At 36.4% G+C, this 16,705-nt stretch overlaps 1 protein-coding gene across 1 annotated transcript; it reads left to right on the top strand.

The window, feature by feature from the left end:
• Nucleotides 1-259: 259 nt before the first annotated feature.
• On the top strand, nucleotides 260-11,898 carry LOC133529310 (uncharacterized). The gene is made up of 2 exons (XM_061867006.1): nucleotides 260-2,444; nucleotides 10,862-11,898. Exons 1-2 carry the CDS (start codon nucleotides 2,409-2,411, stop codon nucleotides 11,456-11,458), a joined length of 633 nt encoding a protein of 210 aa, XP_061722990.1. The 5' UTR covers nucleotides 260-2,408; the 3' UTR covers nucleotides 11,459-11,898.
• Nucleotides 11,899-16,705: the final 4,807 nt, after the last annotated feature.

The following is a 16,705-nucleotide window of genomic DNA, read 5'->3' as shown; positions in this document are numbered from 1 at the left end:
ATACAACAGCCAATACCTGGGTAAATATTACATTATAATAATCTTAAAATAAATAATTACTACAAAAAATAGAGATATATAGTCTCTATGGTTAAAAATACATGAAATCTGGAGATGTAAAAGGTCCCCAATGTCAGAGTATTAATACTAATAAGATTTGGAGGTGTAAAGTCTCTCCAAGTGTCAAAATAAAATTTATACTCAATGAATAAATCGCGTCTGGACTGTTAGCTAGCAGTCTCATAAACTAATGCTACAGAATACATAACTAGTATTGTACCAAGTCAAGTATATTATATAATATGACAGAGACGTATAGTCTCCACGGTTAATACATTCAGTTTGGATATGATATGTGTATCTCATTCTTAAAATCAAAAAATACCGCGAGGATTTGTATGTTGACAGTTTCCTATTTGCCGAAGACGCCGCCTTTGTAGATACGTCACCGGAAGAGCTTCAGAGTATGGTAGAAAAATTTAATGTGGCTTGCAAACTCTTTTTATGTCGATTAATGTCAAAAAGACAGTCGTAATGACTCAAGGCTTAAATCAAGATCCAACCATACAGTTGGATGTTTTGACTCTGGAAAATGTTGGAAATTTCTGTTACCTTGGATCAACCGTGACCAATAATCTCTCGCTGGATGCTGAGATTAATTTTCGTATTGGTAAGGCCTCCACAATTTTCGGAAGGCTCAGTACTAGAGTATGGGATAATAAACATCTAATCATAAATACGAAGATGATTGTTTATCAGACATGTATTATATGTCCATACTTTTGCACGGTTTTGAAACTTGGACGTCATATGCTAAACAGGAACGGAAATTGAACAACTTCCATATGCGCTGTCTTCGATGCATTTTAAATTTCTCGTGGAAGGATTGAGTCACAAACGAGAAGGTACTTAGCATCGCACGTTTACCCAGTATCACCGCAGTCTTGAAACAGAGACGCTTACGGTGGTTGGGGCACGTGCACAGGATGGAGCCCTCTCGTTTGCCACGTAAGACTCTCCTGAGCGAAGTAGCGCACGCGAAACGACCGGTTGGGCGACTAATGCTTCGTTTTAAGGATAGCGCAAAGCGAGATATTTTGTCCTTCCGGATCGATCCCATCGACTGGGAAAGGGAGGCTGAAGACCGCGAGCACTGGAGGAAGATCCTGGGAGATGGAGTAGTTGCACACGATGAAGCATGGCTTAAACTAGGTGAGAACTGAGACACCAGCGCGCTGATTTCCCACCATCGTCACCGGGCATGGCATTCTCCTGCCCGCTATGCGGTCGCGGCTGCCGCTCGCGAATTGGACTTACTAGTCATTTACGTAAGTGCCGTAATGTTATGGGCGCTGTTTAAACCATCATTTAATTGATGTTAAAGAGGATTTATAAGGTTCCCAGGGTCTGAGAAAGAAAAAAACACAATAATAATTATATTAATAAGATTTGGAGGTGTAAAGGCTCTCCAAGTGTCCAGGACCAGGACGTCTAAATCATAGTACAAACTCAGTTTTATTACCTCCTCTAAATCACTAACCATAAAACCGCTGACGCCATTAATATGATTGTATTTCACTTTCAACCTCTTCAGTAAATACAAAAGACATTTCGACTATTACATTGTCCTGAACAACATTTCACCTGTCTTATAAACATGGCTTTTCCCAGAACTTGCGAAAAACCCCACCTCTCACCACGTAAACCAAATTTCGTTATGGCATATATTTATGGCCCAATCTCGCTTGGCACGACCTTGCCGAATGTATACCAATAACAGTGACGTCATTTAACAGGCTTTACCCACTAGCTATCTTATAGAACACTGTGTCACACTGTGCCAAACGTTAAATCAAAAATCCAAAACACAATCATTTTAAGCTATTAGTTGGAAATCAGTGTGTTCGATGCGTTACGTCTGACATACATTTAATTTTCTACCTTATCACAATCATCATAAAGTCTACATTGCACGCGTCATATTATCACGTAGTTTACTTGAATATAGATTCTATCCTGGTTTGTTAAGGTTGAAAATCAAAATATAAAATGGTGTGTCATTCCCAACCTAAAAATTCGCTACGTTTCACCTGTGTCGTCTGCTACGTTTCACCCAGTGCTCAGTGGTTTCAATTTCAGCTGCCCATTTCGTGCTGTGAATACTCGAAATTGAACCGATTTCTGTAGGTTATTAAGTTCATTTTTTATTTTAGTAATTTTTATACGTAAATAGTGTTACTTCTCTTAACATGTTTTGAAATGTTTTGGTTTAGTTCGGGATTTTGCAGTGCTAAAGCTTGGTTCTTCGTAAGCAAAAAGTTCTTCGTTATTTGGGTATTTGAGGTAGGCTAAAAGCCGAACCTAAAGCGAAAAGAGTTGTGATTTGAATTCAAGTGCATAGTATTAAAATGGACGCCGGTATTATAGTAGCCTTGCTAAGTTTGGTAAGAAATAATAAAAATTTTATACTTAACTACCATTCATGAAGAATTTTATACTTTTTACATGCTTTTATTTAACTTGCCCTCTTATGTATGTATGTTAGTTTTTTAGTGGGTGTCAAATCTTGGAAGTTATATTTGATCTACTTCCCAATTTCCGACTGAGCTGAAATTTTGCATAAATCCGATGATAATCCAATATTATCATGACACGGAGCTGATCTGATGATGGAGACAGGAGGTGGCCATAGGAACTCTGTGATCATTTCATAAAAGAACGCAAACTAATTGTGTTTGGGTCTCGATGAGTATTAGTTGCCTGTGGAAAGAAAAGTACAGTCAGCGATAAAAGATTCTACCAAAAATGAAATTATTGCCAAAAACTTATTAGTGCTATTCGTGCATGATACAAAATATTGTTTAAATACAATATACATTAAAATTTATTTGTAGTTTTACATGTATATAAAATGTATAATTGTTGGTGCGATAAAGAATATTTACTTACTTACATTCAACAACCCTATTCTACTTAAACCCTACTATGTTTGTTGAATTTTGTTGTGCTTTACTTTTCGTTGCAGTAAGTTTTTTCTTGCAATAATAAATGACTTTTTATTTTTATTTATACTTGATTACTTTTACTTAATTTACCATGTGTGTGACTGGCCAAGTCTTGCATGAAACTTATTTGTGTCATGTTAATTAGCAAAGAGGTAAATAATTTATAAAATATTTTGATCCCAAAAGTCAGCTAACTTCTACTAGGAAACCCCGTAACTTCTTTACCAACTGCGTGAGATAACGAAGTGATCACTATAGTTAGCAGTGGCGGATCGTTCAAAGAACTCGATTCCCACCGGCTTGTCTAATATCAGCCCGTTGAGTACTTTCACGATCAGTTCATGGAGAAAAGGAAAGCAAAATTAGCGCCGGGTTCCCTACGAATATTTGTGACGCGCCGCCACTGATAGTTAGTATATTACTACTTTTTAATGTTAGGTACCTACAACGTAAATTATCTCAGACTAACAATATTACACCATCAGCGGCAAGCCCCTAGAACTTCCGCACGAAATTGACTTCCAATTTAGACTTTTTTTTTTCAGACAAAAATAGTAGATTAATTCTCAGCAGAAAGTTTATTGAATTTAATTACAGGGTCCTGTTTTAAAAGTGATTCCCGGGATCATTATTTGTTATTAGATCTGCTAAAAAAAACTAGTGAAAATATAACAAAAAAAATCGACAGTTATATTAGAAGACTTGAGGCGTATTCAGATTGACATCAACAGATCATATTCAAAACCAATCCTGATTAAATTCATAAGCTGTGTAAATATACCGATATTTACACAGCTTATGAATTTGATCAGGATTGGTTTTGGGTATATGATCAATCAATCAATCAATATCTTTATTGCTTACTTTTACATAGGAACATAGCTTAGGTACATAAATTGCTATATATATGGATCTATATATTTATACTTATATGGATGATGCCAAAAAGGTACCTAACGAATCTAGCGATAGCCGATTTCATAGAATTTGTCATTGCCATATTAAACCCACGTGAAGCAAGTGTCATAGCTAAAGCGAAGAAAATTTTCTGCAATTGATTTAAAAGTACTTTTCGTCAATATACACTTTAGTATAATTATTAATCTTGTAGCATCAAAAAAAAACGTTCACTGTTCGCAAAAAATTTCAACAATAAAATTACACTCAAAGGGTAAACAAGTTTATTTGAATAATGGGTTAAATAAACCCTGCATTTTAACACTATACAAATTATAAGCCAACCGTCTTAAAGCAAAGAGATTGAAATACCAGCAAGTGTCAATAAAAATTGTAATCAATATTTTCAGCAGTTGCTTTCCCTTACCATAAGTCAGCGTGGAAAGATCGTTTACTGATTTAAAATTGATATATTCTACAAACGTCAAAGGTTGACACCAAAATTCATGGAAAATTTTGTAACGTATGAAAATGTATATAATCTTTTTGCGTCTTTCAATTCAATTCAATTCAAAATATTCTTTATTCAAATAGGCCTAGCAACAAGCACTTTTAAATCGTCAAATTTTACAAATATCATCTTAATCTAAATATCAGAGCAATTTATTGATGCAGTTATTATTGTTCTAAAAAAAACATTGAACTATTATAGATATGGTAAACTTAATAATAAGAATTTCACAAAAAGATCGTCAAACATCAAAATTGTATAAAAATACTGGTCTAGAACCTTTCTAGAATAAAATCTAAATGTCAAAAAATACGGTATATATATACATTGAATTATCAATTTCATCATTAATAACATAACAATAAATAATTCATTCTTTACAATCACACTTAATCCCACGGTGTTTCATCATTCATGTAGTCTTGTGTGCTATAATAGGCTTTAGAGATAAGCTTACGTTTTACATAATTTTTAAATTTACTAACAGACAATTCAGTTATAATATTAGGAAGTTTATTGTAAAATCTTACACAATTACCCATGAATGATTTCTTAATTTTATGGAGCCTAGTGAAGGGCACTGCGAGCTTATGCTTATTTCTAGTATTAATATTATGTATTTCACAGTTTTTCTTAAAACTGGCAATGTTTTTATGTACATACAGAATATTCTCATAAATATATTGACAGTGCACTGTCATTATGTTAATGTCCTTAAACTTATCTCTAAGTGTGTCTCTATGGTACATTTTATATATTGCACGAATAGCCCTCTTCTGCAGAACAAAAATGGTATTTATCTCTGAAGCACTACCCCATAGTAAAATACCATATGACATAATGCTATGAAAGTAACTAAAGTAAACTAATCGAGCTGTTTTCACGTCTGTTAACTGACGGATCTTGCTTACTGCAAAAGCTGCAGAACTCAGTCTATTCGAGAGATTAGCAATATGGGGACCCCATTGTAGTTTAGAATCTAAAGTTATACCAAGAAAAACTGTGCTATCTACTAGTTCCAATTCCTCATCCTTGACAATGACACCTGTTTGCTCATTTCTTATGTGACTTGTAACAAACTTAATGCACTTAGTCTTTTTCTCATTTAACAATAAATTATTAACATTAAACCAATTTACTACTTTAGAAATAGCATTGTTTACATCACTGCAAGCTTGTTGCTGTCGTTTGACTTTGAAAATAAGTGAGGTATCGTCTGCAAACAATACTATGTCATGGTGGGTCTTTACAAGGTAAGGCAGGTCATTAATGTAGATAAGGAACAGGAACGGCCCCAATATTGATCCCTGCGGTACACCCATAGAGACCAATGACCCCGGTGATCGCTGTCCACTCACATCAACCCTTTGTATTCTACCGTGTAAGTAAGACTTTATTAAATTCAGTGCCGAGCCTCTTACTCCATAATAGTGCAGTTTCCTGATCAATGTTTCATGACAGACGCAATCAAAGGCCTTAGATAAGTCACAGAAGATACCTAAAGCATCCTGTGACTCCTCCCAGGCATCGAAGATCTGTTTAATTAGCTCAACACCAGCGTCGGTTGTTGAGCGACCCCGTGTAAAACCAAATTGTTTGTTGTGCATTAGATTATTAATGTTAAAATGTTTCAATAACTGACTCAAAACTATTTTTTCAAAAATTTTGCTGAATGTTGGTAACACTGATATCGGTCTAAAGTTAGTGGGGTCGGATGTGCTACCTGATTTAAATAAAGGAGTGACTTTACTATGTTTCATTAGATCAGGAAACTCACCGCAGTCAACACTGTTATTAAATATAACTACCAGGTCAGGCGCTACAACTTCTATTAAGGATTTGACAGTATGAACGGAGACTCCCCAAAGGTCACTAGTTTTTTTTACATTAATTGATTTAAACGCCTTTAATATATCTGAGGCACTCACATGTTCAAAATTAAGGTTTCTAGTACATTCTGGGACATTCTCTTCTAACAGTGTAACGGCAGACGAGGGTGATGAATTTAAGTTCTTAGTTGTGGAAGCTGGTACCTCGGTGAAGAATTTTTCAAATTCTGTTGCTATATCTAAACTGGAATCTACGATTTTGTCATCAATTTTTAGTTTAAGATCTTTCATCCTTTGCTTTGATCTACCAGTCTCCACATTAATTACTTTCCACGTTGTTTTAATTATATCAGAGCTAGTTTTTATTGTTTGACTTAAATAATTACGCTTTGCGATATGGCAATCTATTTTAAACTTCTTCGAATATTGTTTAACATATTCCTTAAATTCATCACTCGTATTGAACCGCCGTTCCTCATACAAGGCATACAATGCACGTCTTCGTTGATGTAACTCTGCAGTAGCCCACTCACTAAAAACTGATGCATCACTAACCATGACCGATTTTGTAGTAAATATCGCATTATAATTTTCCATAAAAGTGTGAAAGAATGAATTATACATATCATTAGGACTCATGTTGGAAGACAGAAAGGGTAGCGCCTGAATTAAACTTTGTTTCATTCGTTCCACGCGGTCAGAGGTTACTGGTACAAAAGTTATTTGTTTTCGCAAGGTATTTTTCCTTACAGCCTCAAACACCATTAATTGGCCTAAGTGGTCTGATTCTAACTTGCTGATTACATTTTTAGCGGTAGGAAAAATATCAGTGAAAATATTATCTATACAGGTGGCACTAGTGGCAGTCACTCTAGTAGGCTCCATAAACATGTGGTTGAGATTACATGATTTGAAAAGATTCAACAATCTACAACTTACTGTTGAATTTTCCAAAATATTTACATTATAGTCGCCGCATATAAGTAATTTCTTACTAGAAGGTGATATTTTAAGTAGGACGGATTCCATTATGCTTTCAAATATTTCAAAATTACTTAAAGGCGGCCTATACACACAGACAACAATAAATTGCTCCAATTCTACTGCACTTAGTTCTATAGTCCGCTCAACAGACATGGATACAATGTCCTTACGTTCCTTAAATTTTAACTGACTATTTAATATAATTAATGACCCACCATGTATGGAACTAAGTGTGGTGAACGAACTGCCCACCTGGTGATTATTAAATTGAGGCATTAATTCATTATTATTCAACCAATGTTCAGTAATACATAAAATATCAATATTATAATCATTCAAAAAAAATTCAATCTGTAAATCTTTTCCTCTAATACATTGAATGTTTTGATGCACCAGGTGGATGTACATTCCATGTTTGCAGTATTTTTCATCAGATTTACTAAAAGCTAAATTGCCAGAGACAGATTCTTTTGTCTTAAGAGCTAATTTAAATTATTGGTTATGACTGGAACCAAAACCAAGTTCATACCGGTCTGCTCAATAGAAGCAGGATAAACTGCCAAATTTTTGGCAGAAATGTCAAACAAATATGATAGCGACAAAGCTATTTGTCTTTTATAATAATTTGAAAGGTATAACTTACCTTTAGTCCAAAAAACCATAGGCATATGGTATTTGCTAACAAATTTGTTAGTGTCAATTATACTAAACTTATCACTATATGTACAAAGATTATATAAAAATATATTTAACTTACACCTAGTGTTATTTTCTGCCTCTGACATTTGATCACAATAGGGGAATGTGAAAATAATAATTTCATTTACTATAAGTGTCTTTAATTGTTCAAAGAATTTTATTAAATTATTTTTATTCACATTACCCCTATTCCCCATAAGAATAAGCAGTGTTGTCTTTGAATTAATAGTACTATCATTTAAAATTCGTTTTGAGAGATTTTCAAGGCTACTATGAGGCAGACAATTGTTGATTGTACTAAGTCCCTTTAAGTAATAGTTTAAAAATGTGCTCATATTGCTTCCAATTTCATCACAGTACATAATGACATTAGGTTCAGGTGTGCTTTGTTGTGTAAATAAATAAAATAAATAAATAAATATTATAGGACATTATAACACAAATTGACTAAGTCCCACAGTAAGCTCAATAAGGCTTGTGTTGAGGGTACTTTAGACAACGATATATATAATATATAAATATTTATAAATACTTAAATACATAGAAAACACCCATGACTCAGGAACAAATATCCATGCTCATCACACGAATAAATGCCCTTACCAGGATTTGAACCCGGGACCATCAGCTTCGTAGGCAGGGTCACTACCCACTAGGCCAAACAGGTCGTGTGTAGTGTGGAAGGAGCTATTATCATTTTGTTGTGATGGAGTCAAACTGTCACACAGGTTCGGCTCGAGTGCTCCACTCGACGAATGACCATTCATTTGCATACAAGCACATGACTGGCCATTGGTCAGAGACTCAACCCGCTCTGAATTTTGCCTAATTTGGGATATTAAATCATCCATGGCTAAAGAATATTCATTGATAACTTTTTTTGAACTCTCATTTATTGCATCTAAGGATTTAATTGAATCCTCCAAACTCTGAACTTTTAATTTTAATGTCTGTGTGTCAGTTTCATATTGTAATTTACTATGTTCTAACTGAGCAGAGTATAAATCTAACTCATCCACTAAGCTTACATTAACTTTACAAAATCTCAATTTTTTAAAAAACAATTTATTTATTTTTGACAACTTTTGTTTTTTTTTTAATAAGTCTATTTAATTTAATATATTTCTTTAGTTTGTTTCCGCTGCAACTTACTAACCTTGGTGTGGTGGTATCATTGGCTAAATCTGTAGTGGCCACAGGGTTTTCAATTGGTGCGGTAACCAACTGAGAGTCGGGCCGAACCAGTTCTTCGAATAAAGTCTGAGTGTGTGCTGCTGCTACATTGTTTTGGGCCTCCTGTAGCTCGTAGATTTGTTCGTGGGCGTCGTGCAGTGCTCTCTCCAATGAGTTGATGTCCTTCAGGGCCTGCTCATAGGCAGCACTACACTCAGTGAACCTGTCAACCGTCTCCTGAAGCTGGGCCCGCTCTGAATTTACATTATTATAGTCAGTTTCTAAAGAACACAGTTGCTTTTTCAGCTTATCATTGCTATTAAGTACTAATAATAGTTCCTTCTCACTGTCTTCTCTTTCACTAAGCAATTGAGCACAAGATTCCTTGGATTTTTTCAATTCCAGCAAGGTAAGTTGGAGTTTATCAGTCTCCTGCTGGCGAGCCGCTACGGCTGCTCTGCGGGTTAGCATTGTAGATGTTTTTTTTTATTATATTAAACCGAAAAAAAACAAGGATTCGCTTACTCAAGCCAAGTGATATTTAGGTACGTACTTACATGAAATAGTGACGATTGACTATGTCTACACTGTGTTCTAACCCTGTGCAATGATTTACGCTTTATTATACGCACACTTAGTAATTACTAGTGATAAAAACAACCAGAAAGGATTTTAAGGCGAACACAGATTTCAAATGTATAACCTATAACGGCTACAAATTTGAGATATTACAAGACACGTAAACGTCACTAAAGCACTTCACTTATTATGTATACATAAAACTTAATGTTAAAACTATTTAATACACACTTAAACAGCTTAATATTACATGAAATATCATTAAAATTAAAATAATTACAAGGGACCTAGCAAAATCAGCTGCTTATCGTTTGACAGCCAGGGTTGAATTCCTTTTGTTTTATAAAAAATAAAGGTTCAAAATGGGAACTAGATGTCTTTGTTTGTATATGTTTTTCTGCTAATCGTACTTTGCCACGAAAATTGAACGTTGACACCGATGTCTTATTTTATTACAATCAAAATACGCCTTCTTGTGGAATCGATAAAGTCAAGCTGGACTGCCCTACCCGAGCTTACGTCAGCTAGATTACGTCAAGCGGTCACAACGGTTTCATTTTACGAGCTTTTATTTACATACTTTCACCTGTCCCGTTGTCTGTAATGACAATCTTGCAAGCTAAATTAGACCCACGTCCCATTATTCGATGGACCTAAAACTTCGCACACTTATGTTAGTTGGGTGTAAAATGCCATCGCTGCTGATCTGATGATGGAGACCGGAGGTGGCCCAATGGCCAGATTCCAATGAATCTGTGATAAAATAACGCCACCTCAGTGTGCTTAGGATTATCTTGATTCATTGTACTTAGTATTAGTTAACTTTTGAATGAAAAGTAGAATATCGGGGATAATAGTTTGAATCAATAATGAAATTTTTGACAAAACTTACTTTTTATTTTGAAACAAACTGAAAAAAAAACAAGAGCTAGAGCTTAAGAGCTAGAGTCTGGCCTTAAGACATTAAATAAGATAACTTACTATTTTAGTCACTATATTTTATATGTAGTCCCCAACCCGCATTGGGCCAGCGTGGGGACTGAAGTCCAAGCCCTCTCGCGCATGACAGGAGATATATGCGTTGCAGTGGACGTATATAGGCAAAATGGATTCGGTAACCCAAATATTTTAAGCCAAATAAAATACATCATTGTATATTTTAAAAATATATATATGTTTTTCAGACAGCCATCGGGATGACGGTCGTCTGCCTTTACATATGCTTATGCATGCATCCATATGAACACAGACAAAAAGGCGTCAACAGAACCCCTCGCGAAAACCATGAAACCAATGCATCGGCACCAGAAGAAGCCAGTCAATTTCCTTCAAACATTGGTCAAGAATTCAACCACCTTTTCACGAACAATAACCAGAATATCCACCTTGTTAACTACAACACGACCACCCTTGCGACTATATTTGGTCAAAGGTGCTCCACCAATACTGAAGATCTCAACCAATCTCATATTGGCTGGTCGCCTAGAATCGATTATAGTTTCCATCAGCCTTCTACTAGCTATGATGATGGCTCCTCGTTAGATAGTTATATTAGACCTCCAAGAGTGGAGACCCCGCCACCTAGCTATTCTGAAGCTACAAGAGGTTACACTACGTTTCAGCATAACAATGTAGAAGCCCCTAGTGGGTCAGTAGATGATTCAATATATAGAGATCCTAGAGGTGGTGATAGAACAAGTTCTGATGAGGAAAGGATCAGGGGGGTTTGTACAGGTGAATGTCAATGTGGTGGTGCAGATCATATACAACTTACATTTTGAAATTGAAAGACATCTTTATGAAACAATAATATCACTACATATATTTACTGAAAGACCAAAAAAAACCCTCAAGAACAATCCAGTTTATATGCACGAGTAAGATATCCAACGCAGTCTTCGCCGTGTGGCTACAAATGGAATGTAGAATGAAATCACTATGCACAGAGCTGTTAACTTTTATCTCCCGAAGTGATATTTGAATTAAGTAGGTGTATTTGAGTACACTTCATAAATAAATGTGCCTTTTATTCTTGTGTGTGTAAAAGAAAAATATGTATATGAAATAGTATGAGATTGTGTATGTAAATTTTGTGTCAATTGCTTTTATTTATAGTTATACACAACCACCTATATTAACTTGGGATTTACATACAAATTGATGTCAATTTGATCTCATTTTGTTATTAAAAAACCAACCCACTGAAAAGCACTTAATATTTTTTATACAGGATGATTCAGGAGACGTGAGCAGGATCAAGCCTGCATATTCGGTTAATTATCAGCAACTGTTTCGTACCAGTATTTGTGAGATTAACGTTAATTTAATTTTTACTGTTAAAAAAAAAGAGTTTTATTTTATTTACGATATTTATGGTCACCCTCTTTGTTTTATCCATAATAAGTAACAAATTGAATGTCATCGGAGTCTGGTTACTTTTATAAAATCGTATCTCACTCAAGTGTGACATTTTATTTTCTTCATAATCAACGTGCTGTCATAACGGTTAAAGAGGTTTTATCTTTGTTAATTAAGTGTTGTAGGGTGTCCATGATTGTAGATAATCAAATTTGTCCTTAAGAAAAAGTTAAATAACAGATAAAAAGCGTGATTGTTTTACTTAAATATGACGGTGAACGATTCATTAACATTTACTGATTGTGTAGGCTTAGCCTAGCTCACGTCTCATGAATCACCCTGTATACCTCTCCTTGTCCAGCCCCTATCTCGTCGCAAAGCATTTTTTTCCAAAAAGCAATTAATACCTAATAATAAGAAAATGTATAACCATAATTCCATCAATGAATAACCACCAATACCTCTGGTCCCTCTTGAAGCAACAAGTACTAGTTTAATACGATATCACTTGAAAAACTAAGTAACTATTCACAATCTACGTAATTTACCCCCGTAATAATTAATCGATTCCTAACCGTATTATAAAGCAGTAAGGTGGGAAATACTTACTCATTAGTATGTTTACTAGACTGGATTGATCAGATTACACGTGCTTAAAATTCTCAAGAGCACGTGTAAGATCACAATCACACGAAATGGGAGGGTGTGGGGAGTAAGTATTTTGGCCTTTTGCCGACTTCCGCGAGTGCACGGGGAGCGGTAGCTACGGGTGCCATCGTGGGTGAAATCCGTCGCACCCGTCCGCGTCAGTTAGCCCCGCTCATGCATTTTTCGTTAACTTGTTCACCCGCTCTGGGTGCACAGTGCTCAAATCGGCGAAGGGCCTTATTTAAGAGGAAAGGGGACCGCTGCTTCTCCAGACAAACGTAGTCCCCATGCTCCTCTATGGATATTGACATTAATGGAATATATTTTACATAATTTTGATTAATATTAACCATAGCCATGCCCCTAACGTTTGACTTTTTTCGATATTTTTATTATTTTAAAAATTAGGTGCGAAAAAAGATTTCATGCAATTTTTTAAATGCTCCTAACTCTTATAATAATTAAAAATTTGAAAAAAATCTGACGTAAGGGTATAGTTGTGGTTGATATACAACAAATTGTGTCAAAACATTTTCAATAATGTTAATATCCGGAGAGGAAAATAAGGACTACGTTTGTATGATAAAGTGATTTCGCGCGGGACCTCCACTTTCCTCTAAGGTGCCGTAGGTCAGCCACCGGAGATTTTGAAAAATTGTAGCGTTCTTTTAGATATATTATTATTCATAACACGGATTAAAAAAATATGAATAGCATCTTGAGGCCTTTCTTTAGTAACTTCGTCGATTCAGAACCTGATTAATGAACTTTCGTTCGACGGATAAATATCACGAAAATCTAACATGAACTACTAAAAAAAATTTATAGAAAATCACTCACGGCGCCTTAAATGAATATTTCTTATTTTACGTCATTCTAGAAAATTTGTTTAAAAACAGGCGATCTTATCGCTAAAAAGCGATTTCAATTAATGGTCTACTGGCCTAATCGGTAGTGACCACTTACGAAGCACAGAAGCAGGAGGTCCCAGGTAAAAATACGAAATTCACAACCCGTGTCGATTTAAAACATGATCGAAGGGAATGTTTTAAATCGCCTTTCGTTGCGAATTTCCTACTTTCCGCACTTGTATCATAATAACTATGATCAGTTTAACCAATAGATAATGAATCTATTTGATACTAACTGTACCTCCACTAATAAATAATTATTATTTCATAATAAACTAATGTTTATGAAATCACACAGTACGTCTGCAGACAATACTACAGAAAAAAGCGAGTAAACAGAAGAAAGGATTGTAAAAATTCGCCTGCTACTGGTAAGTTTCGGTAGCTCACTCGGTAAAACGCCCGGTGTTTCAAATTCAAACGGTCGCAAGTTTGAATCTTGCCAAAGCGGTGAAGTTTAAATTTATTCCTCTCAATTTGATATCACCTCAATTTAAAAATTTATCTCAAAACCAATATCTATAATCATAATTGCGAATGCGAAATGATAAAAGCCTGTAAGGCTATTTCTGGAACTTATCCAATATTCCTCACAGACCAAAAAGCAAAAACTCACAAATTCCACAGGAAAGTGTTAAGGTGCTGTTCGGATTCAGACTACACCAGCATTACTGCTGCAGTCATGCGGCGTGACATTACTGCCGACTGCATTATATAAATACCTAAATATATGGGGACAATCTTACACAGATCAACCTAGCCTCAAACTAAGCAAAGCTAAATACATACTTATATACTTACCCCCTTATTCATAAACGTGTGATAAAGTTGACAAGCCGCTAACAATCGTTTGTCCCTTTCCGAAGTATTGGTATGATGGAAAGGGACAAACTATTGTTACCGGCTTGTCAACTTTAGCACACGTTTATAAATAAGAGGGTTAGAAAACACCCATGACTCAGGAACGAATATCTGTGTTCATCACACAAATAAATGCCCTTACCGGGATTCGAACCCAGGACTATCAGCTTCATAGGTACTAGTGTCACTACCTACTAGGCCAGACCGGTCCTCATTGCTGTCGCACAAAAAAACCGAGCAGTGACATCGATTTTGCTATTTGCGGCAACAATGCAGTCGGCAGTATTGCCACGCTATCATACCGCTACAGTAATACTGCCGCCTGCATTGCTCCATACAACTTCAAAAAGTTCATTAAAATTGACGTTTCTTGCAGTTATAATTGGCAGCATGAAATCGGCAGTATTGCAGCGTGACATTACTGCAGCAGTAATGCTAGAGTGTAGTCTGAGTAGTGTAAATATGTATGTTCCATCTCAAAACTATTCCGCCAGAGGGCGCCACTTGGTAGTTCGGCAAAGATCCGTTAGATGGCGCCACTTGGTAGTTCGGCAAAGATCCGTTAGATGGCGCCACTTGGTAGTTCGGCAAAGATCCGTTAGATGGCGCCACTTGGTAGTTCGGCAAAGATCCGCCAGAGGGCGCCACTTGGTAGTTCGGCAAAGATCCGTTAGATGGCGCTGGTAGTTGTTCATTGATCCCGTCAGATGGCGTTACTTTGTACGTGTAAGTAAGTTAGTTACCGATGAATTTAAAAAGTTCGGCAAAGATCCGTTAGATGGCGCTACTTGGTAGTTGTTCATTGATCCCCGTCAGATGGCGTTACTTTGTACGTGTAAGTAAGTTAGTTATCGATGAATTTAAAAAGTTCGGCAAAGATCCGTTAGATGGCGCCACTAGCCCCCTTCCCGCCGCCTCCCCGCCCTCCCCCGCCCCCTCCCCGCCGCTGCCCCTTGGTAGTTGTGCATATATCCTCGCCAGTTGGCGCTACTTTCTATGTTTAAGGTATTTATCTCCCGAGGGAAAACTTCGCTAAAATAGATGGCACCACTTTGTACGTGTACGACAAACAAAAAGTGACGAGGTGGCCTCCAGTGGCGAAGGTCGGATTCGAACCAGCGTCTTTAGCTAACCGGGGCGTCTTTAGCCAGTTAACGTCATGAACCCCTAGGCCACCCCGTCACGGTGAAACTGGTCCTAATTTCTCGTTTTTGGCTCAATTTAGGTATTTATCTCCCGACGTGTTGCATCAGCCGCCACCGTGGCGCCGACGGCCACCTGCAAATTCCTACGTGGGCGTCGAGGTCGATCGAGATAAGAGAGAGAATAAGTTAGATTTAAAATATGCATATATATATTTATATATTTATATATTGGCGCTACTTTGTATGTATCTGACGCCACAGAGCACGTGTACGCGTCAAGGTCGAGGTCGATGGCCTCGGCTCGCTCCCGGTGCGGTTGGTTTTGGAGCTTGCGGTCAGCAAATATATGGACTTTGTACTTTTCCAACTGCCCAATAAGTTTGTTTTAAAATATGCATACGGGCATATTTGCAAGAGCACATAATATAGAGTGGTTACAACCGGATAGAAAAATATATTTTTCTTGAATACCTGGGTATTCGATATTTATCCAGGTACTAGTCGTAATGTTAAACATACATGTTTTTACTTACATTACGGGATGTTTCATGTTAATCTAAAAGTTGTAACTATTTCTAGTTACATCTGGTAACATTTACATCACACTTTTTAGAAAAGGGAGTTTCTAAACCTAAGTATGTCGTTAACTAGCAAAGTCGAGTATATCTGTATGTGAATAATAAATAAATATCGAATATCCAGGTATTCAAGAAAAATACATTTTTATATCCGGTTGTAACCACTCTATATTATGTAATAGGTATTTTTTAGCTGACCTAATTCCGATTCCTGGTACTGGTGAACTTATTTATACCACGTCGGTGGCAAACACGAATACTGTCCGCCTGATGATAAACTGTCATCGTAGCATATGGACGCCTGCAACTTTTTTTTTATACCACGTCAGTGGCAAACACGAATACTGCCCGCCTGGTGATAAGCTGTCACCGTAGCCTATGGATGCCTGCAACTTTTTTTTTTATACCATGTCGGTGGCAAACACGAATACTGTCCGCCTGATGATAAACTGTCACCGTAGCCTATGGATGCCTGCAACTTTTTTTCTATACCACGTCAGTGGCAAACACGAATACTGCCCGCCTGG

Source organism: Cydia pomonella, chromosome 20 (assembly GCF_033807575.1).
Source record: "Cydia pomonella isolate Wapato2018A chromosome 20, ilCydPomo1, whole genome shotgun sequence".
Lineage (NCBI taxonomy): Eukaryota > Metazoa > Arthropoda > Insecta > Lepidoptera > Tortricidae > Cydia > Cydia pomonella.
Note: the sequence above shows the minus strand (reverse complement) of the source record. Positions and strands in the feature narration are given on the sequence as shown.

Bases quoted from the DNA above. Each gene is read 5' to 3' on its own strand.
- LOC133529310 (XM_061867006.1), top strand. From the start codon at position 2,409: ATGGACGCCGGTATTATAGTAGCCTTGCTAAGTTTG. The intron at 2,445-10,861 runs GTAAGAAATAAT...TATGTTTTTCAG, and splicing joins TAGTAGCCTTGCTAAGTTTG to ACAGCCATCGGGATGACGGT.